The 22212-nt window shown below is 39.9% G+C and overlaps 1 protein-coding gene across 1 annotated transcript in view; it reads left to right on the top strand.

The window, feature by feature from the left end:
• The first annotated feature begins 233 nt into the window (after nucleotides 1–233).
• The window catches only part of sdc3 (syndecan 3), a 34541-nt gene continuing 12562 nt past the window's right edge, over nucleotides 234–22212 (top strand). The window contains exon 1 of the mRNA XM_053613072.1: nucleotides 234–570. Coding sequence (XP_053469047.1) covers nucleotides 517–570 — 54 coding nt within the window. The 5' untranslated portion in view covers nucleotides 234–516. The remainder of the gene's footprint in view (nucleotides 571–22212) is intronic.

Genomic DNA, 22212 nt, shown 5'->3' with positions numbered 1-22212 from the left:
GGTGTGGGAAGAGATAAAAACATGCCCACACACACACACACACACACACACACACCAGCTTGTGTAGTGATAGCGGGAGTGACGAGTGGAGAATCCCGGTCTCTCCGCTCCCCGTTTGTAACGGATACTCAGGCGGGCTGCAGGGGGCGCTCTTGTCCTCATTAGGAGAACCCACCCGGCCCGGCGCACATCCTCCTGAGAGAGAGAGAGAGAGAGAGAGAGAGAGAGAGACTGGAGGCTGGATCTTGCTAATTGTGAGTCCAACAGGACCCGAGCACCAAAAGTCAGTGAAAGGCTGCTAGGCTGTGCGCCACGGCTCCTCTTTCGGTCTTCGTGCGCTTTAGCGAGGATTAGATTCAGCTAGATCCCGGGCAGGACGGATGTCCCGACGACCGCCTGCACTGAACTCGGATCCTGAAAACTGAGGAGAAGATTTGAGTGTTTTCCCCGTCTTTTTCTGGAGACGAAGCGGGGCGAGCGGGTGATCCGGTGATCCGTGTTGCTGCTGCTGCTGCCATGAAGCTGCCGGGCTGGATGGCTGTGGCGCTGCTGCTCGCGCACTCTGTGTCGGTAAGCCGAGCAGTCGCGCTCTATTGTTATCCGCAGACAAACGTGGCCGCGCGAGACCTCGGTTTCAGCACCTGTATGTGTGTGTGTGTGTGTGTGTGTGTGTGTGTGTGTGCACTTAATGACAGATTTGACGGTGTGTTGTTCTTATGTGTGTGTTGGATGGCGTCATAAATAAACAGTGTCTTTGTAGAACGTGCTCGGTGCTCAGTTGTAAATCTCGGAGGCGAGCCGCGTTTCTCGCTTGACCGCAAACAGCGTGTCGCGCGCGCGAGAGCTCAGTGGAGACGTCACCTGCGGGGTTCCGTTAACGTTTTTTTTTTTTTTTAAAACCCACCAGCTTTATTGATCAACGCGTGGCTTTGTGAGTGGCCTGGTGGACGTTGTAGGTCAGGGACATACAACTAGCCCGAGCCCCCTCCCCTAGCCTGGTCCGTGTGTCGATGCGTAGTAGCTTCTCAGTGTGTGTCTGGGTGAGCGCGCGCGCGATAGTGCGTGGTGGGATAGGCCATAATTAGCACGTCTCATCTAATTACGGCCGTTTGGCCTTCGTCTGCTCGGATGGATCGAGGTCGTGGGGCGGTTGTGGGATCGGGGTTTATTAGCCCCGTAGGTAGGGTGGGGTAGGTGCAATAGATAGGAGGTGGGGTGCAGATAGGAGGAACGGCTGCAGGCTAGAGCGATGGAGAATGACGTCATTGGCACTCGCAGGAGCTGAGAGGAACTGACCATATACAGGAGGCTCCGTCCAGAACCGCACAACACTGCACTAAAGAGCACGCGACTTCACGTGTGGTTTTCACAAATACTGAGTTTCCTGTAGAACACACTGGTCAGTGTAGCAGTGTGCGGTTTCTGGACGCAGACATTGATGTTTGAGTGGGGCAATGGAAGCAGCTTCCTAGTGCATACAGTGCAAAATGCAATTATGTAATTGAAACTAAACATCTAACTAAATAAACAAGGTCAGGAAATTCTGTCTTTTTTTCTACGAGTAGATATACAATTAAAGCAAACATTATACCAATCACACCAGTTACAGATCTACCATGAAAACAAGCATGGTCAGTACTCAAAGCTGAAACCTACACTTTTCATACTTACCTGACAAACAAACGAGGAAGAGTGGTTGGATTTTGTTCAGTCCAATACAAAACACTTTGTATGGAAAAAGTATGAACGTTAACCTCTAACCCTTAACCTTAACCTTAACCTTGGTAACTTTTCATTCAGGTTGTGAGAATAGTGCTGAAGTGTGAGGTCATTGTTGAGATAAGGATAGAAACAGAGAGAGAAAGTGGGAAAGAATGTTATATCAGGTCTTTTCAGGCTTACACATACATTTTTAAATGTGTTAAAAAATAAACACTATAGAATACATTAAGCTCAGTGTTTTCATGATGGACAAAAAGGATAGTTTTATGTTCTAAAAAGCAGCTTGTGGTCATAATGGACAAAATCATAATGCTTAGGAAAAGAAATCAAGATGCACAAGGAATCATTTTATAATTTTATAAAATGTATGCATAAGCCTCACATATTCTTTCCATATTTTTGCCTCCTTCACGGTCCCTTTCTTCCCATGTCTCTCTCTTATCATCTAGACACATTTCTTTTTTTTTCATTTCCACCCACTCATTTGATTAGACTTGAAGCTCAAACAGGCCACTATTGACCCTTGTCCAGAGTAAAGTTTTTATCAGTCAGATGTTGAGGCCTCTTGAAAGGAAGTTCAGTGGTGTAATATCCTTTACAGTCCTGTCTGCCAAAACAAGAGTTTAATTTAGATCTGGAATTGTTGCTAAACGGACATATCCCCTTCCTCTTTGTCTTTTCTTTGTGTGTGTGTGTTTGTATGCGTGTATGTGTGTAGTTGCATGCTTAGGATCATGTTGGTCAATACTGAATCAGTGTTTTGTGCTGTGGACGACAAAGACAACCATAGAGGGAGAGGAGGAGAGAGGGAAAATGGGAGAAAGGAATGTGTGAAGCAGGGAATTTCTACCCCTGACATTCTCAGACCACACAGACACAATCATGTGCGACTGTAATAAGATACATGCTGCACTGTATCAACATCTTTCTAGCCATTTCATAACTCTGTGTATCATAGGTAGTACGTGGGATTTGCTAAGGTAATACCAATAAGGCAGAAATCCTACAGGGATATCACACTGAAGCAAAAACAAAAAAGTTACTATTTATTATTTACACTGGTTAATTCTGAGAAAGAGTCTGAGAAAGTGTGTTGACGTGTGCCTTCTCATGTGCAGGAACTGACAGCATCCTTTCTAATCTGAATTATGGTTCAGATAGGTGTAATTCAGAACACAAATGGTGGATCAAATCTCACTTGGATGATTTTTTTCTTGAGATTTGGTAATTGCTTTACTCACTTTCATTAAGAGAGCAGTGCATTTTGCTTGCTTGGCAGCCAGGCTAGGAATCTCTAGGCATCCGACGATTTGATTACATTTTTTATGCTAGGTGCCATGATGTGATTATAAAATGATTCTTAATGCATCTTGGTGTATTTTGATCTTTTATTTCTGCATTATGCATTTTGAGTTCTTCCAGTATGACCACATGCTGCTGATCATTTTCATCCATCATGAAAAACACTGGGCTTCATGTATTCTATAGTGTTTTTCTTGTTGTTTTTTTTAATCCCAGTAAAAACGTGTATGCATGAGCCTGTAAAAGCCTGATGATGTTTTTATGAATCAGTGCAGCATTTTACATAAGAGTATCATGATGAATCTAGGAATCAGTTATATTACTCATCCCTGCTTACCTGGCATATATACCTTTTGAGCATATTTAGTTAAATCCTAAAATAATCCCACATTAGCACTTGCATCTAGGAAAGAGTAATTCATTTAGAGGTGTCAGGGCAGGTACCTCAGCAGTGTCAATTCCACAGAAAGCTTCACACTGACTCACGTCCTTCTGACCTCCACCCACTGCTCTGCACTCCTCCACTGAGGCAGGCCCCAAGGTGATGGATGCTAGCAGGTGAAATCTGGGTCACAACATCAATACCCGAAGGATTTATCTTTACACAAATAGAACCTTGTTTTAGGTCTACTGTATGTCAAAAAGGGCTTGTGGATCACACAGCTAATTATGATTGAGCTATTACAATATTCGGTTGTTTTCAGCCGCACGCTAACTACACCTTGTTGTTAATATACTGAAAGCAGTAATTATACGTTTACATTTATTCATTTGGCAGGCGCTTTTATCCAAAGCGTTTTACAAGTGATGTAGAATCCGATCCAAATATAATCCAATTATAGAGAAAATGGAAAGAGGGAAAGAGATTGGGGGATGCAGAGAGAGGAGGAGTGAGTGAGAGAGAGAAAGAGAGAGAGAAAGAGAGAGAGTGGATAGAGAAGTGCAATGCTGCTTGCTCTTTCCCAGGAGACTCTGCTCGCTACCTGCTCACTATAGTCACCATGACAACCACTGAGCACAGTACAGTCACAGCTTTACACAATCTCTCTCTCTCTCTTCAGTCTTTCTCTGTAAATCTGTCTGTCTCTCCCCATCTCTCTCTCTCTCTCTCTCTCTCCCTCACTCTCTCTCTCACTCGCTCTCTCTCTTCCGCTCTTGCTCGTTAATTCAGATGATTCCTCACTCTGATTGGGGGAGGGGAAATCCTCCCCATCTGTACCTGACAGACACACATGAGGGGAGGGAGGGTTGGAGGAGAGGCAGATGTAAATGATAGTCTGTCTGTGTGGGTGTATGTGTGTTTAAACATCTCTGGGAGTCTCCACAGATAACACTTTGCTCTGTTTCAGATGTGGTTTTGTAAATGCTAGTTTGCAATGATGTGTCCCTGAAAAACCGTGACGTGATAGAGTGGTTGTTCTCTCCCGAAATGCCCATGCGGCCCAAATTTTGGTGCATTTGTGTGTGCGTTTGCTGAGCTATAATAAGACTCTAAATTAGAGGGCATAGGTGGGAGCGGCTCCAAAGCCACAATGAATTTAAAACGTTACATCAATATGCTGTTTAAATATGAATACATCTAGCTTAGCCAATACACCACTCCTTGCACAGAAAGAGAAGGGGAGACTGTGTGTGTGTGTGTGTCTGTTTGTTCTGCAGATATTCTCAGGGCCACTGGCTGAGAGGGGGGGGCGGAGCCAGCGATGCATTTCCGTGGAGATAGGGGACTGGCTTGTATAATTGGTTTAACAAGAGGTCAGGGGCGTGGCAGTGTACTCTGGGGAGTATTGCGGTATAGTTAACTTTCCGGTGGCAGGGTGGAGCACAGCGAGCATTTGGGAACCGTTTCAGACAACACAGAATCCCAGTGGGAGAGATGTAATAATTCTGAGCCAACACAGGATAAATCTGATCCAATGCTTTAGAAGTTCTGTGTGTGCATTTCAGCTGATTTTATATAGATTCATGATCATGCAGATGTACGATTAAAATACAAGTGCTATAAGCAAGCATTATAAGTTATTAACCATGCATTCAATACTATACATATAGTAAAAACTAATGTACATGCATACATACCAGTTAGATGATGAAAATAGTGTGAGAAAGCTTATTGAAGAGAATATTAAGGTATGAGAATACTGATGAATCATTTTTGAAAACCTAAAGAGAATGAACTTGATTCTGTTTTTATAGTACTTTTAACAAGAGACAAGCTATGATTACATGCATTTTAATAATCTGTTATTGTTGTTTTAATAATCTGGATTGTTAAAAGGTTAATCCAATTGATAGCTCAATGATAATAAAAGTAAAAAAAAAACAACACTGTTTATAACTGAATGGGAATACAGTACACCAATTGAAGCCAATATGAATTTATGAGTTTCTTGTTGATTGTATAGACGGTGTAATTAGTTTAACAATCCTTTAGACAAAATAGTTGCCATGAATCCACTATCAGTATCAGAATGTGTACATCTGGCGCATGTGGTTGCTTCAGACTGGATGTTGGATGCCAAGCTGCTCTTCTAAAGAAACCAAGTCCATGTTACACATTATAAATTATAAAAGTTAAAAAAATTACAAGCAAGGGAACCTGGTATAAATGGGCTAAGCCTCCCTGTCCTTCAAAGATAAAAAGACATCAGTATAAGGTTTTATTTTTGGCATCCACATCAGATTATTTGCTGTTAATAAATGTCTTAAGGCAGATTTTTGTGGAAGCAAGTGCAGCAGCACCAAGTGTAAGAACAGCATAACTTTTTCTTTCTAAACCAGTCTGTATATTCATGTATCTATCAGTCATGTCAGGTATTTAGACAGCGTGAAGCCTACTTCGCTTAACTCGGAGTAATGAATGTGAATGAAGATTTACTCTATCATTCTTTTCCCCAAAAATGCCCTTGGAGGAGAAACTCACATCGTCCAATCAGGATACAAATTACACCAACGGACAGACAACAGAACAGAAGGTTTTGTGGTTTTGTTTTGTTTGAATGCTATTTGGAGGAAACATGGCCTGAAACCCTTTAAAAACATACTTAAAAAATGACAACTCATAAAATGCAGCTGTCTATTTGCATTTAAGTGTGTGGGTGTGTGTGGGTATATGTGGGTGTATATGTGGGTGTGTGTGGGTGTGTGGGGGTGATAGTTTGCTCATCATTCTTATTGTACCATCAATAAGACCGTGTGATATAATGCATTCATTGTGATTCCTTCATTCATTGTCAAGCTGCTGATATTAGATTTTAGCACTCCTGTGTAATGTCACGACCAGCCACTGTTGGTTGGTTGTGAGGGTGTGAAAGGCATCTAGGTATATTTTGAGGTGCACAAATTCTTTTCCTCGCTGTTTTAGTACAATTATGCTACATTTTGCTGAGACCGAAAACCTTGCCAATATGCTGAGTTAACATTATCTATATATTATACAATGTCAAGACAAGCTTCTGGTTGTTATGGTGACATTTACACTAAGTACTGTTCCACTCATAAATGGTTCAGATCATATCTAATGTGCATGTAAACAGATGTTCAGCTGACTGCCAGGTTTAGGGTGCATGAACAATTCATTCAGACTATACAGTCAAATTTATGGAAATCTGCTTCTAAACACTGCCATTGAAACAAAGCAGGTTTACACAGATCCATGTGTAGCCCTCTAATGAGCAAACCAAATGTGACAGTGGAAAGGAGAAAACTCCGTTGATATGGCATAAGGAAAGAAGAAGAATTCTTGAGCCAGGAGCCAGAATGAAAAGTTGAACCCATCCTTCTCTGTGTGATTGATTATAGTATAACAGGAATAAGTTACCTTTAAGATAAATTGGTAAGTGTGTGTGAGATGGATGCAACAATCACTGTGTGAGTGCTCTTTCCCCATCTGTCTCTCTTTCTGAGATCTGAAGAAATCATCATGGGGAGGGGACCTTAAGTCCTTTAATCCTCAGTTCAGGAACAAAATGGTGACAGTTGCTAATGTTTTAACTAAGCTGTCTCAAAAGGCATGACGTAGAATAAATATAGAAGGTATGCACGTGACGTCATGGTAGGCGGAACTCGCCACGGTCACGCCCACTGAGCGTCAAAAAGACTGAACGGCAGCATTAGTGTACAGCGTGAATTCCACGAAAACACAGAAAAAAAACGCATCTAAAATGGGGAAAAAGCTGTTGTGAGATCGACGGTGCTAACAGATTCAACAAGAATTCAGAGCTATCTTTTCACAGAGTGTCAAAAAAACCATTCAGTCCTTTTTACTAAGTCGAGCAGTGTACGTGTAAGTTCTTTTGGCACGTGGTATTCATGTTGTACAATGATGAATAATTTGCTAAATATTTCTTTTCCCACTGATGAATAACGGGGGCGCATTCATTCTCTGACACAAATATATAACGTTAGTACGTGGAAGCAGTGTTCGCTACAAACAAACTCGGACTAGCTAGATTACGGTTTACCGGATATAATTATATAATAAAATAAAACTATTTGTACATACCTGTCCACATAGAACCAGAATGTTTATTTGTGTTCTTATCACTTTAATTTCTCCAGCAAATCCCGCCTTGAAGTAGGACCAAGCGTCAAGGCTTTTGTATGCCTTCAGGCTTTGCTTAGTGTATTTCCCCAGCCTCGAAATCAGGTACATATAAATGTCGGGAAAACCCATTTCTGGCCTCATGCCAATGTCCACGGACCACAGGTTCTTGGGCAAGCTGTAAGGGTCACTGTTGAGTCCAACTGCCTTTAATTTAACCTGATAATCGTTAGTTATGCCAGCGTTTTCTCAGCTTCCCCTATTAAAACCAGCCATTTTGCTGGACGTTTTGCCACTCAGTCCGGCCGAGTGGGCGTGCTCCGGCAGGAAAGTGACATCAGCGCATACCCTCTATTCCCAAATACATCTTCCTTTATCCTGGTACTGTATCACATTCTGTTCTCACATGGTCAGTCGGTTCCAGTAAGTTCCTGGGAATTGTACTAGGCCTTGTCCTGGTCAGTTGCTCTTTCTGTCTTTGTTCAAGACAGTTGCTTCTGAATAAAATCTCCCAAATGAATAGATCCCTGTTATGTGATGGTGCGATTGTTTAACCCAGGCCATTGGAAGTGTTGTAAAAAGTGTTATCTTTTAGAAATGTGCCCAGGCTATTGGTTATTCTTAGTTGCATTTTGAAACCTTTCTTTTTGGTCAACCACATACTCTAGATTAGGTAGACGAAAAGCCTCTATTTGCCTGCTTGATTGTATGGTTGACCAACATCTCTGCTGTCTGGTAGCGGGTCTGTAACCACACAGCTTCTTTTGAGACCCACAAACAAGATTTAAAACAAAATGTGCTTCCCGTTCAAAATGCAAATGGGCACACAAACCACAACACCAAATTGTTTTTCAATAAGAATCTTTCTGCTTTGTCAGATTGCAGGATTTTGCAGAAGAACGTCCACGTTTGCATTTTTCCCTGTCACTTTTTTTTCTATCTCATCTAAATGTAGTTTAACTTCAGCTGCAGCTTAATCATGCAGAGGGTTTTTCTGTGAAAATTCAAACCAGTATTTTTTTTTAAAGAGTGAGAGATGGGAGAGCCATGTGCACATGTGCGAAGTGATTTGACATCTTTGCAAATGAATGGTAACCCTGCCTAACACATCCTGGCAGAGTGCTCGATAATGCAACAGATCAAATCAGCAGCCTCTATAAATGTAAACGTGCTACACTTGAGCTACTTGATGCGCTCTTGATGAATTTTATCAGGTATATTGTGCTGTTGATTGTTAGATGTGTATATTTTCTACCCAATTTTTTTTTGTCCCATAAATTTAGCAAAGTAGCTTCCATAGGTAGGCTGTGGAAAACCATTCTCGCATAGCCATATTTTCCACAAAGGAGTAATTGAATTGAATATGGCACCTTATTAGCCACAGGTCTTGCAGTACAGATTGTGTGGCATTTTTCAGTATTTAAATCCAACATGAACCAGATCCTGAACAGGAGAGACACTAGAGGATGAATCATACTAGATAGTACTGCACAACATTTTGGCACACATGGGGACAAGGTGGGCTTAAATTGGTGCAACGTAACCGTTGAAAGCGCTTGCAGCATAATATTTCTTAGCAAATTAACATATTATTCAGTAAACACCATAAATTCTTCAGTAATGTAGTGACAAGAATGAGGAACAGAAGTCTGGACCTGACGATGGGCCCTGGGAGTTTAATAATGAGAATCTATGCTGCCACAGGGTTCTCCAGTTTCCTCCCATCTCCTAAAACATGCCAATTGGTGGATTGGATACACTAAAATGCCACTAGGGGTGTGTGTGTGTGTGTCCATTTTAAATGGAGATGTAAAGGAGTGGTTTATGGACATAAATGTATTTCAAAACTATGATCTATGAAATTATGATGCAGTAACTGTTTGTGACTTTTTCTGGAATGTTATGAATTATGGAGCAATTCAGCTTTTCTAATCTAATTGAGAGAGGAGAAATGAGAGGAGTAAATGTACAGGGTGTACCAAAAGTCTCCATACATAGGGGAATATGTCTGCGAGCACCACGCCGGTTGTGCATTCATCAATGGATGTTCGTGGACGTCCACTTCTCGGTTGGTCCACAACACGTCCATTCTTTTCGAATTTGTTAATAAGTTTGGCAACCGTGTCACGTGTGATGTGTTTGCCATGGTTCCTGATCCAGCCATGAGAATGATTTCAATACGTTCTTCTTTTGTCAAAGGCATTCTTAAAAGCTATCTGAAAAAAATATATATATACAATATAAACTAAGTATGAAAAATTTTGTAAGACATTTTGCTAATAAGTGTTAATTTCCCCTATGTAATGGAGACCTTTGGGACACCCTGTAGATATGAATGTGTGAGATACTTCCTGTCAATGCTGTTTAAAAACACATATCCTGTATAACAGTTTTTAATGCATCAATGAGTGTGGAGACTGACTGGCTACTTTCACACCACAACAAATGTTCATTTGAATCGTGACTCATCCAATTTGACGGTACATTCAATTCAGACGTGACAGACGGCATCAGAGAAATGACAGAGCTGTTATCACTATAGCTAAAAATGTGTCACATTGACTTGCTTGTACAAAGTGCTTTAACAAGACAGTTTTTACAACATCTGAAATATTGTACAGCCTGAAAATACAGCCTGCTTGCTTTCCATGTTTGGAATTCTCCTTCTCTCATCTGAACCATTATCACTCTCCAGTAATATTGCGCAAATCTAAATGTGATGTTTATTAGATGCAATGTATTTGTATTGCATACACACAAACTTGTATCCTGTGCCCCTCCCATGCTGTTTTGAGGAGGAAAATATACGTCACTCATCACAGTTAGCTGGCTAGCTTGTTTCTAACAAAAGACGAACATGGATGCCTCGATGTTTTTTGTTCACTTTGTAGCTTGAATGCATGGAGGTGGAAAATTCCGCAATTCAAAGCTCCAACTTTCCATTGATGTAATTTGAATGCAGCATAACTCCATCAAACTCCGATGCAATTAACAATGCTAACAAGCTAACACCAGTAGTGACCGTCAACTGAAAAATGCATTACAAAGAAAAAAAGACAGTGAAGGCACTCGATCACTCTGTATATCAGTATGAGCTGAATTTCACATCTTCATAGTGTTATAACTTGGAGGAGTTAGCAAAAGCACAGGTCAGGCTAAAATGCTGAAACCATCAGCCAGCCTGAACATGGGAGACATGGCGGTCAGTACAATGTCTTACATCAAACACTCTTTACAAAATGTATTGTAAACTTATTAATGGAACTCAATACTCGATGAGTTCCATTAAGATGTAAGCTATTTTGAGTATCTGAGTTTCCTATATCTTCTTGTGAGGTAATCTTTCTTTATATGGTACAAACAAATTTTAAGTACTTTTATCATCTCTATCAATGCCCTTAATAAATTAACAGCTACTTCATGGTTTAAAAGTGATGCCATGACAATATTCTAATATTCTACAATATAAAACTCTGTTGACAAAGGGGCAGGGTGGCTTAGTGGTTAGCATGTTTGCCTTGCACCTCCAGGGTTGTGGGCTCAAATCCTGCCTCTGCCGTGTGCGCGGAGCATGCACGTTCTCCCCACGCTTCAGGGCTTCCTTTGGGTACTCCATTTTCCTCCCCCAGTCCGAAGACATGCCTTGTAGACTGACTGGCATTCCCAAATTTGTCTGTAGTGTGTGAATGGGTGTGTGAGTGTGTGCTATGGATTGGCACCCCGTCCAGCGTGTCTCCCACCTTGTGCCCCGAGCTCACTGGGATAGGCTCCAGGCTTCCTGCGAGCCTGTGTAGGATAAGCAGTACAGAAAATGGATGTCTGGATAGAACTCTGCTGCCCACCATAGATGCTGGGGGCTGAGCTTTGTGCACTTGGCTGGGAACTGCTGAACCTATTTAACCGCTAGAGACCGATGCTGCATTTGAAGTTGAAATTTGTTGTAATTCCTCGCCTACAGCCGGTAAAAGCTACCAAAAATGCCCCTTCAACTTGAAATTGAAACTTGATAGTGTTCTCAACTACCAGTTCCTTCCCTGTTTATGGTGTGACGTCAAATCAACATGGCTGTAATGTTAGATAATGTTTTCTTTAATTATTTATTCTAGGATAATTTTGTATAGAAGAATCAAAGAGTCAAATAACCTTGGTCAGGATTAAATCCTTTTAATGACAAAAGCTTTTGGTCCTAAATCCCTTCAGTACAGCATATGAAGTTACAGGAACACATTTGCATTAAGCAGAAGTCTGAGTATATATATAAAATCTGTTTTCCACTGAGTCGCTCTTCCAAATGAAGAAATTGATAAAAGGACAAAATGTTACAGACACTTCAAACATTGGGTTGCAGGAGTTAAAGAAAAACATCAAGTTTTCTTAAAAGGTACAGCATAATAGAACATTTTCTATCAGCACACACTGTGGACAGTGTAAGGTGCCCCTTCTCTACTTTTAAAGGAGTTTATAGCGGTCTTGGCTTTAGATCTGTTAAAATAATCTAGTATGCCTCTCCCTTGTAAGTAAGGTAGTGATGCTTGCTTCATTCTCTTCCTTTGAGAGTGTCAGGTATTGCTATCTCAAGCACAGTATGTCTTGAATAGAGTGTGGCACAACTGGGACCCAATACTAAACCCCATAAGGCCACATTGCTTCTACACTTTACCTTGGAGCTCCCCTTGAGGAATTCATTTCACTCTTCTATTACATTGTGAAAATTGTCTTTCTGATGAGTTTCCGCCAGACAGTTATTGTGTTGTTGGGGTGGATTTGTTTAGAGATGTTTATATTTAAATGAACACAAGGCTGAGATGAGCTAAAGTATTCCTTGGAGAGTATTACTGACTGCACACTCAGTTGAGTATGCAGTTATTTGAATGCTTGACGTAAAAATCAAGTGAAATGGTTGTTGCTGGTGTGGCTCTTGGCCACTATGGTTGTAGAGCACCACATGTATTTCAGTTCAGGTCATTTTATGCCACTTAACAGAGGCTGCACAAAGGCCTATGGCATGCTTTTAAATAATTTGATTATACACAAAACAAGATTGTAATTTGTTTAGAAGCTGCTATGTATGATCTTATCATGGAAAGAGTAAGCATGGTATTTAGTAAATGGTGTTTTAAATGACATTTCTATTAAAAGCAAGAGATCAAGATGTTGTAGGAAGCACAATATATCTGTTCTGCAGGCTGCTATCAGACTTTACAGTGCCTCTTCCCAGTGTGCTCCCTTGACCCTAGGCTTTCAGTATGAAAACAGTAATCCATATACTGCACACCACTGAATGTTTTCATTGAATAGACACCACACACTGTTCACTCCTGTATGTAAATGCTTCAGCTTTGATGTTTTTACATTGATGATCATGGCAGATTTTAATAAATGTAAATATGAGTAGTGTGTAAGTATATGATATTGATTGTGCGTATATAATGCCAGCTTTTGTTTGGTACTGTCTGTCTTTTTGTTTGTCTGAATGAATGCAAATGTAATTATGCTGTGCTCGGATACTCATGTGAAATGGAATATAAATGAGTGTGAATAAGCAGATGCGCTTCTGTCAGCAGTAGAATCACAGCTGCCAAATGTGGCTCCAAATTGCTGTATTGATACATGGTGTAGACATATGTTTAAAATTCTACAGGTTACCTGTCCATCAGTGTCGTAATCCTCAAACTATCAGAATCTCATAGACAGCTCATAAACTGGCTAAGATTCGAAGGCACTGCTTTAGAAACTGGTCATCGATCCATGTGATACCCATTACAGAGTTTTAAAACTGAACTTTAAAGGCTAAAAAATTAACGTGAAAACGTAATCGTCAGTTGTTTTGTTTTCCTAGCTACAACTAAAATCATGCACTTTTTGTATATGCTGTTAGACAAGTTGTCATTTGTGATGAAATCCTGTATTCTTTCTCACATCCTCAGCTTGACAGAGTGGAAGACGCCCAGAACTCAAATGATAAGATGTCCGGATGGGCTGGAGACAAAAATGGGCTGCCAATTATTTTTTTGACATATTGGAGGCCTTTCTCAGGACTGAGGAATTCTCAGGTGTGAACAGGGATGTGACAGGAAATGACAGCACAAGATCTTGAGCTGTCACTCAGGACAAGGATCCTAGAAATAGAACAGTTAGGTTGGCCACTGATAGCCCATAATTTGCATTTACATTTATTCATCTGCCATGCACAGTTATGCCAAGGGACTTTGCATAAAAAGTGAGGCAGAATACAGCCAAAGCTGTTTTTCTCAACTTTACATACCTATGCCTAATTACCACAGACAAGAATTTGTACTTTGTACCTGTTAAGAGAAAAAAGTGAAAAGCACTAATAATGGAAATCTAAAGGCAGTTATTAACTTCCCTTAATAAAATGTGTCCCTATATTGTGTTCATTCAAAGCTGCAGTGCTTACACTGCAGTGCTTACACTGACAATGAAGGCCTAGGATGAGACAGACCTGAGAGAAAGCTGTATGATGTTTTATACATTTAATTCCTGTTACTTATGCTCTCTGTAAGATTTTGTGTCAATAATACACAATCAGGAAAAAACTTGGGTGCTTTCATGTTTTCCCTGAGCTCTATTACGTTGGTAATGACCACAAAATCTTTCCCATTACTGAAAAGATACAGATTTTTTACAAACACCTTTTGCTGAAAGAGTTGTGAAAGTGTTTACTACAAGTCCCTGCAGCTGCCCTTGGACTTCCATTATAAGTTAGTTTTTAACTAAACAGTTTTTTTTCTTCTTTTCTCCAGACAGGGAAATTGAAATTCGTTAGAGTGTCACACACACTACACATGCAAATGAATTTAGGTAGAATAACACTGGAATAATCTTTCAACGGAGCTGACAGCCAGTTGAGTCTGATCAGAAACAAAACACTTATCGGAAGAACAATATAATTCAGACATGCGAGTGAAATATTATATGAGCAGTTTTTGTTTTGTAAAATATGTGTACACTTACTCGTGATATATGTGCATGTGTGCACGCAAGCAGGCAAGAGAGTGAGACGAGGAGAACGAACACAGAGGCAGACAGGTAATCGATCTCTATCAGTTTTATTTCCTCTCATCTACTAAATCAGAATTTGCTCACTTAACATATCGTGTATGGAAAGTGATATCGATCGACCTGTGAAAACTGAGACACACACACTCATCCTCCTAGGCAGTCATGCCGGTAATAGAGATTACTCTGTGACTAACTCAGAGAGTGTTGGGATGAAAGATTAAAGACAGAATCACCTGCTATACACAGGCAAAGTGGAAGACATACATGGAGACAGTGAGCAAGGGAAACTTGTAGTTACTAAAGAGCAAGGACTGGAGAGAGACCAGGACGCTCAACAGGACGCTTAACATACCCAAGGCCATGAAGTAAACACACAGAGGAAGAATAATGTTGGAAGTAGGATAGGTTGATTCCTGGCTGTCTTGAGCTCCCAACTCATTACATGCCACTCTTTCTTCTTTGTTATTGAGATATGTAAAAGAATTGCTGATGTCATTTCATTTTTATTTTCCAAATTTAAATGTTGTTTCGAACATTTAGCTAAAATTTCCCAGGACACCCTGGACCCAGGATCTATGTGAAAACCTGCTGTCTTCACACAGGAATATATATATATATATATATATATATATATATATATATATATATATATATATATATATGTTTACATTTATACGCTCCAACACACAATGAGAATCCCAAACGGCTTCCTATTTACTGTTTAGGCTTAGTATATAGGGGATATCCCTGTATGCCCAATTAAATGCCAGTTGAGCCTCAGACAAAGAACAAAGATTGACTCAAATAAGGCCTTGTTCAGACCTGGTATTAAACTGGAGACAAATGAAAGACACATAAAACTGCTAGGTGCAAACAGCTCTCTGTCAGCTGTCTTCTTGTGATCGAATCACTCGAGACAGATGATATTTCTAAACAAAAAGAAGAAGTGGATGAAAAGGGAGAATTGGAAGTAGAAGGGGAAGGAGAGGAATCATAGAAGATCTCTTGAACTCAATGGCATTTAACCTAGCATTGATAGTTTTGCCAGTCGCTACATGTAATCTGGCTCTTGTGTATACTTGATGAATGTTTGTTTCTTCCTAAATCTTTTTGAACTCTCATTGCTTGATGCAAAATATGTCATATAATAAACATGTCAATTATGGCAGACAAAACATTTTAAAATAAATTGTCTAATTCGTGTGTATCTAAATGATAAGTGACAAAAATTAGAATAAGGATTTTTTGGCCTTTTACCTACATAAAAATGATGAAAATTTGAACACTATTCAAACAGAGCCTCACTCTGACAGACTTGTTTGTTAGATGTAATGTATTATGGAACATTTTGTTACTAATCCACATCTAAGAGAGCTAAATTCTGCTCATGTGCAACTCATTTTGAAATAAATATGACTTTCATTAAGCCCAACCACACAAACACACACAACGTGATGGCAGCAGAATTGGTTTTGGATGATCTGTGGATTGCATTTCTGCAGTTCAAAGCGAGTGACGGTGTATTAGCACTGGGTCTTAAGAACAGACATGGATCTGCAGATGTAAGAGAGTTTATAGCTGCAGCAGATAATACAAATGGCTAAGAGACTAGAAAAGGAACGGGCTGCCAGAGCCTGCCTGACAGGCTCTAATTTTCAGATTACTTGCAAGTGGGAACTATTCATTTAACAATCAGTGCATGGTGGAGATAACCTTACTGGAAACCTAATTTATAAACACAAATACACACAAGCAGGACTGATATATACTGTACACAGATACTCATAGTATCTGTAGTATTTTTACACCATTGGTCTGTCTGCTCTGTGTTGCATGCAGTTATTGCACCATTTAACCTCTGACACAGCATGTGGACTGATGGGTATAAATGAGATCAAATGACTAAACCCCCCTTAGCATCAATATAGGTTTCATTTTTTGCCATCCAGATCAGATTATTTGCTGTTAGCAAATGTCTTGTCATATTATTTTGGACTATTCTGGAACAAACTGCAATATCAACTACAGTGGTAATAAGAAAAACACACAGAATGGCATAAAGAAGCAAGGTTTAGGCTGATTTCTTTCTAGTCCAGACTATAGATTCATGTAGTCTATCAGTGACAGTCGATTACACGGATTGAAACGCTGCCTAAATTTGATCTTCCATATCGCTGACACGTCGTAACATGTCATCAGCAGTGATTAAGAAGCTGCATGTGAAATACAGTCACTGGTGTAAAGCATGTGAATGAGGCAAATTATTTAGTCTATCATCATTTTTTTTCCCCCCAAAACGTGCGTTTAGAGAAGAAACTAAAAGTAGATAGACTAAACACTGATTGTCCAGTCAAAGTACAGATTACACAAAAGGACAGACGACAGAGCGGTAAGTTTAGAGTTTTTTGGTTGGAATGGAAAGGTTACTTTTCTGGTCATCATGTTTGGGTTCAGAGTAAACATGGCATGAACCCAGCAAAGCATTATGCTCTCCATGATTTAGCAGAACACTAAGATAACAAAGACACAGGCTGCGTCCGAAACCGCGTACTGTGACAGTACGTACTGCATTCAATGCAGTACCTACTGCACGGCCGTTGAAACAGTACGTACTAATCAGTATGTGTGTGTAGTATGAATACAATCCCGGATATACTACATCCACCATGTTAGCATTGTCATGTGACCTTCGATGTCATCATAAACACAAAAATCTTAAAGAGACCACCAGATTAACGGCAAAAAGCACATCAAGTTGACTGAATTAGTAATTTAATGTGGGCGGGGTTAACATGCTGAGGTAAATTTGTTGCCGTTAGCTTGGCCGGCTAAGACATGATGGAGATCATAAAAAAGCTTTCAAACGCTTTGACAATTGTTCCTTGTTTAAACCTTCAACAAGTTAACAAGTTATTCAGGTATTGTTGAACCAATCCTGTTTAACCAAGTTTTAATATTTAAAAAGAGCCGACTCATTGTCTCCTGCACCTTTTTTTTTTTTTTTTTTGTGAGCTCGTCCGCGCCAGTCCCGTTGCATTATGGAATTTTTGACTCGGGTAGTGCCCGTTGGTTGCATACTGCAAAATCTCACTGGAACCAGTACACTATCTGGGTATTTCTCGCATAATGTTTCTCGCCTACTGAGAATTCGGACATGCTACCCCTCTGGCGTACCGCTTTTCACCTACTGTGTAGTAGGTTAGTGCGCCATTTCGGACGCAGCCATGGACATAAGTACAATTACTTGAGTACTTTCCCAGCATGCTTAAAAAAGTCTGGTTCAAAGAGAGTTACATCCAAGCTCAGTTAGTAATGTCAGGAAATACACTCCATGGCTTAGGGCCTATCCTGTCTGATATAATGAGGTACTTTTATAGCTGCAGAACCTATGTGCTAAGCTAGCTCCCTTTTTTATGGTATATTTTGATATTTAACCTGCAGTTAAATAAATTTAAATGTAAATGGAGACTCAGATGATACGTACTTAGGCGCGTTGAGGCTGTTCTTCTGGTATTCCAACACTTTACTAAAACAGTTTATCTGGGTTTCCTTTAATTTGTCACCTGTTTATGGTTAACTAGCAGGTAGGTAAGCGGCTAACTAGCTTATTTAACAAAATGAAAACTCCAGGTCGTAATTGTAGATTTTGACAGATTTACCTGTTGATTAGTCAATTGCTGAGGTTATGACAATGCAAATAAATCAAGACTCAGATACTAAACTACTAAATTACTAAACTACAGATACCGCTAGCTGCATTAGCTAATGTTAGAACTAAATCTTTTAGGTTTTAGGATATATTGCTATGTTATATATCAAATTGCATATTTACGCATAGTTATCTTGGGATTTGTAATGAAGTTAAAGGTGTAGGAATGTTCTTAGGCCATTTAGTAGGCTCTTTAGCAGTCGTCACTTTACATAAGTTATTTTAAATGGTCTGAAATGACATGTTCGGGACACTTTAGTTATAGTACGGGCCACTAGGTATTTTGGACTATTGGAAAGCCGCTAATATTGATCAAGGTATTCTGTTGCCTGATAGTTTGCATACATGTCGATCTATAGGGCTTGCAATTGGGAAGCAGTTCAGATTTATGGCAGGCAAGGTGAGAGAATTCAGGCATTATTTTCTGTCATGTTCTTCTAAACAGGTCCTGGAGGGTAGGTGGGTTTCTTCCTATAATAAGATTTCCAAGGTTCTCAAAGTCAGCCAATAGTCGGTTGTATATGACTGAAGTAATAAACATTTTTAAATTATGCAACTGAAATGACTTTTCTCTGTTGCTCCTTTGGGTTTGCACTTCTATTTGACACTTAACAATATTTCATTACCTGTCATAAACCCTCTTGGGAATGTTTACAATTCCCAATCATTATACTTTTTATTATTTTTAGCAGTCGACAGCAAAGCTGTCCTCTGTGCTTTTAGAGTCAAAAGTTTTCTCTGACCTTTAGCCCTCGTACTTGACTCAAATTTATTGCAGATAAAATTGTCGGCAATGATACAATAACTGCAATTTCTCTTTTTCCTTCTGTCTTTGTGGCCTTTTCTTTGTCTGCCTGTCTGACTGCCTGTCTGTCTGTCTGTCTGTCTCTCTCTCTCTCTCTCTCTCTCTCTCTTTCTCTTTCTCCTCTCTTTCATAGATTTGTACACTTAACAGCAGGGGCTTATGGGAAAGGGGGAGGGTTGTTCACAGGCACAAAGATGGGACACACGAACACACATGCAAACACACACACACACACACACACACATACACACACACACAAAGCTGACCATCCCAGAGACCCTGCCTGCATTTTTTAGCCCCTTTGGAAAGTTTCTTAGGAACATGAGAGAAGTTATGATCCACAGGAAACTCCAACCCAACCGCCTGAAAGAAAGAAAGCATTCAAGCAGACGTTGCAAACACACACACACACACACACACACACACACACACACACGTATGCATACACAGCAGTACCTCTTACATTGAACAATCATGCACATTTTTGGCCCAGCTGCTCGTATTAAACAGGACCCCACATCATATATACATATACACACAGACACACAAAGACCACGTTTTAAATCAAGGAACAGCTAAACTCCTCGCTGCAACTTGACCCCCACTCAACCTGTAAGGACGGGGTGTTGTCCCACACAGGGTGGTGTGTGTTTGTGCATCAGTGTGTGAGTGAGGGGGAGAAAGAGAGAAAAGGAGCAAGAGAGTGAAGGGTCATTACCAAGATAATTCACCTTAAAATGTTACTATAGCAACGTGTTAACAACAAACTAGGGAGAACCTTGCCTATATTAAACAGGGTCTACCCTGTTTAATACTGGAAATACTGGAACAGTAAATGAATGAAAGAAAATGAAAACAAAAGAGTATTATTATTTAATTAGAATGATATAGCAGAGCAGCATTTTGACTGCTTTTATTATTCGTTATTCAGCTAAAATGCTGCATGTTTGATGTGTTAGTTGTTGTTGTTTTTTTTAAGATCAGTAAGAGTGCTTATAAGAGTGCTTCCCCAGGGCAATAAGGGTGGTAGTCAGGTCACTACAGCTGTAAGAGGTGAAAGTTGGGTTATTATTAAGTGCTACATTTGTGCATGTTAGGAATGACAAACTGCTTAACATTGCATTTTCATTTGTATTATTTCAGTCCTCTGTCAACTTACACTTATAATAAGCCAAAAAGCTTCTGTGGTGAATTTACCACTATTTAAGATATTTAAAAATCTTGCTGAAATTCTGCTTTCTGCTTCTTTCTTCTTATTCTGAGTGGTTCAGGGATATATTTAGTACAAGTGATATCAGTGCTACCAATCAGAAGTACCAATCAGAATTAAACGTCTGATTGCACTTAGTAATTTCTTTCACTGCTTGATCAGTCTGTTTGTGCGTGAGGAAAACTGCATCTAGTTAGAATTTTTATCATTTTACTTTTACTCACAGTATATTTGACCATTTTATGTTTTTTATGGTGAGAGGAATGAGAATTAGAAGTGACTGCACTATTCCTGTGATAACCATGTTCTATACCTAGTACTGTAAAAATGAGGCAAACTGTATTTTTTTAAATCTAATTACCTTTTTAATATATATATATATATATATATATATATATATATATATATGTATGATACTCATTACTAAATAATGTTTTTCTCTGATAATATTTTTCATGGTTGCATGATAAAATCTCATGATAATATAAATGGGGAAAAAAGATGGATCAGATATTGCCAAGTTTCGCTGGCAAAACTTCCATCCCTAAATTATTAATAAGCTCCTTATCACATGTTATTGGGCAGTTGAATGCCAGGACAGTAAAGCTCATTTTAATCCATTTTATTAAACCAGATGAGTGTCCTGCTTGTGGTGCCATTCTCTGTTGATCAGTGTAACTTTTTAAATTACCTGGAAGGGAAAGTTACAATGAAGATCTCGCAAACAACAATCTTACCTGATTTAGCTTCTCTCTGGGAGCACTGTGCCGCTCTAAATATGTACCAATCACACTAATACACCATGCAACATTCATAACTCACATGTAAAAACAAGAGTGCTGTGGAACCGCTATTCTGTCATGATGGTTCCACAGCACATTACATGTCTTTCTAATGCTAACACCATTCATGAGTTGTTTATGTTGCCACAGTGATGCTAATGTCAATCATTATTTGATCTGAAGCACCTACACAGTTCTGTTCAGATAGAAAATATGACTTTTTGTCACTTTTAGTTCTCATTAAATTGTATGTAGGGATAAACACCGATCAGCCATAACATTAAAAACCACCGTGTCTAATATTGTGTAGGTCTTCCTTGTGCTGTGAAAACTGCTCTGAGCTGTCAAGGCATGGACTCCACAAGACCTCTGAAGGTGTGCTGTGGTATCTGGCACCAAGATGTTAGCAACTTTAAGTCCTGTATGTTCTGATGCTCACGTTCCCACTGTAAGTGCTTTTGGTGGTGTACAGGGGTCAGCATGGCACTCTGACCGGTCTGCAACAATGCAGCCCCATACGCTGCAAACTGTGATGCACTGTGGTTCTGATGCCTTTCTGTCATAGTCGGCATTAACCTTTTCAGCAATTTGTGCTACAGTAGCTGTTCTATGGGATCAAACCAGATGGTCTAGCCTTCACACCCCACGTGCATAAATGAGTCTTGGGTTCCCATGACCCGGTTCGCTGATTGTCCTTCCTTGGACTTTAATAGGTACTACCCACTGCATACCGGAAAAACCCCACAAGACCTGCTGTTTTGGAGATTCTCTGACCTAGTCGTCCAGCCATCACAATTTAGTCCTTGTCAAAGTCACTCAGATCTTTACGATTGCCCATTTTCCCTGCTTCCAACACATCAACTTTGAGAAACAACTGTTCACTTGCTGCCTAATATATCCCACCCGTTGACAGGTGCCACTGTAACGAGATAATCGATGTTATCAATGTTATCAGTGGTGGCTTGGTGGTTAAGGCTCTGGGTTACTGATCGGAAGGTCAGGGGTTTAAGCCCCAGCAGTGCCAGGCTACCAAGTACCCAACTTCCTGACATGCTGGGGTATGTGAAGAAAAGAATTTCACTGTGCTGTAATGTATAAAGACTCATTATTCGCTTC

The sequence above is a fragment of the Ictalurus furcatus genome, chromosome 24, assembly GCF_023375685.1.
Source record: "Ictalurus furcatus strain D&B chromosome 24, Billie_1.0, whole genome shotgun sequence".
NCBI classification, from domain to species: domain Eukaryota; kingdom Metazoa; phylum Chordata; class Actinopteri; order Siluriformes; family Ictaluridae; genus Ictalurus; species Ictalurus furcatus.
Note: the sequence above shows the minus strand (reverse complement) of the source record. Positions and strands in the feature narration are given on the sequence as shown.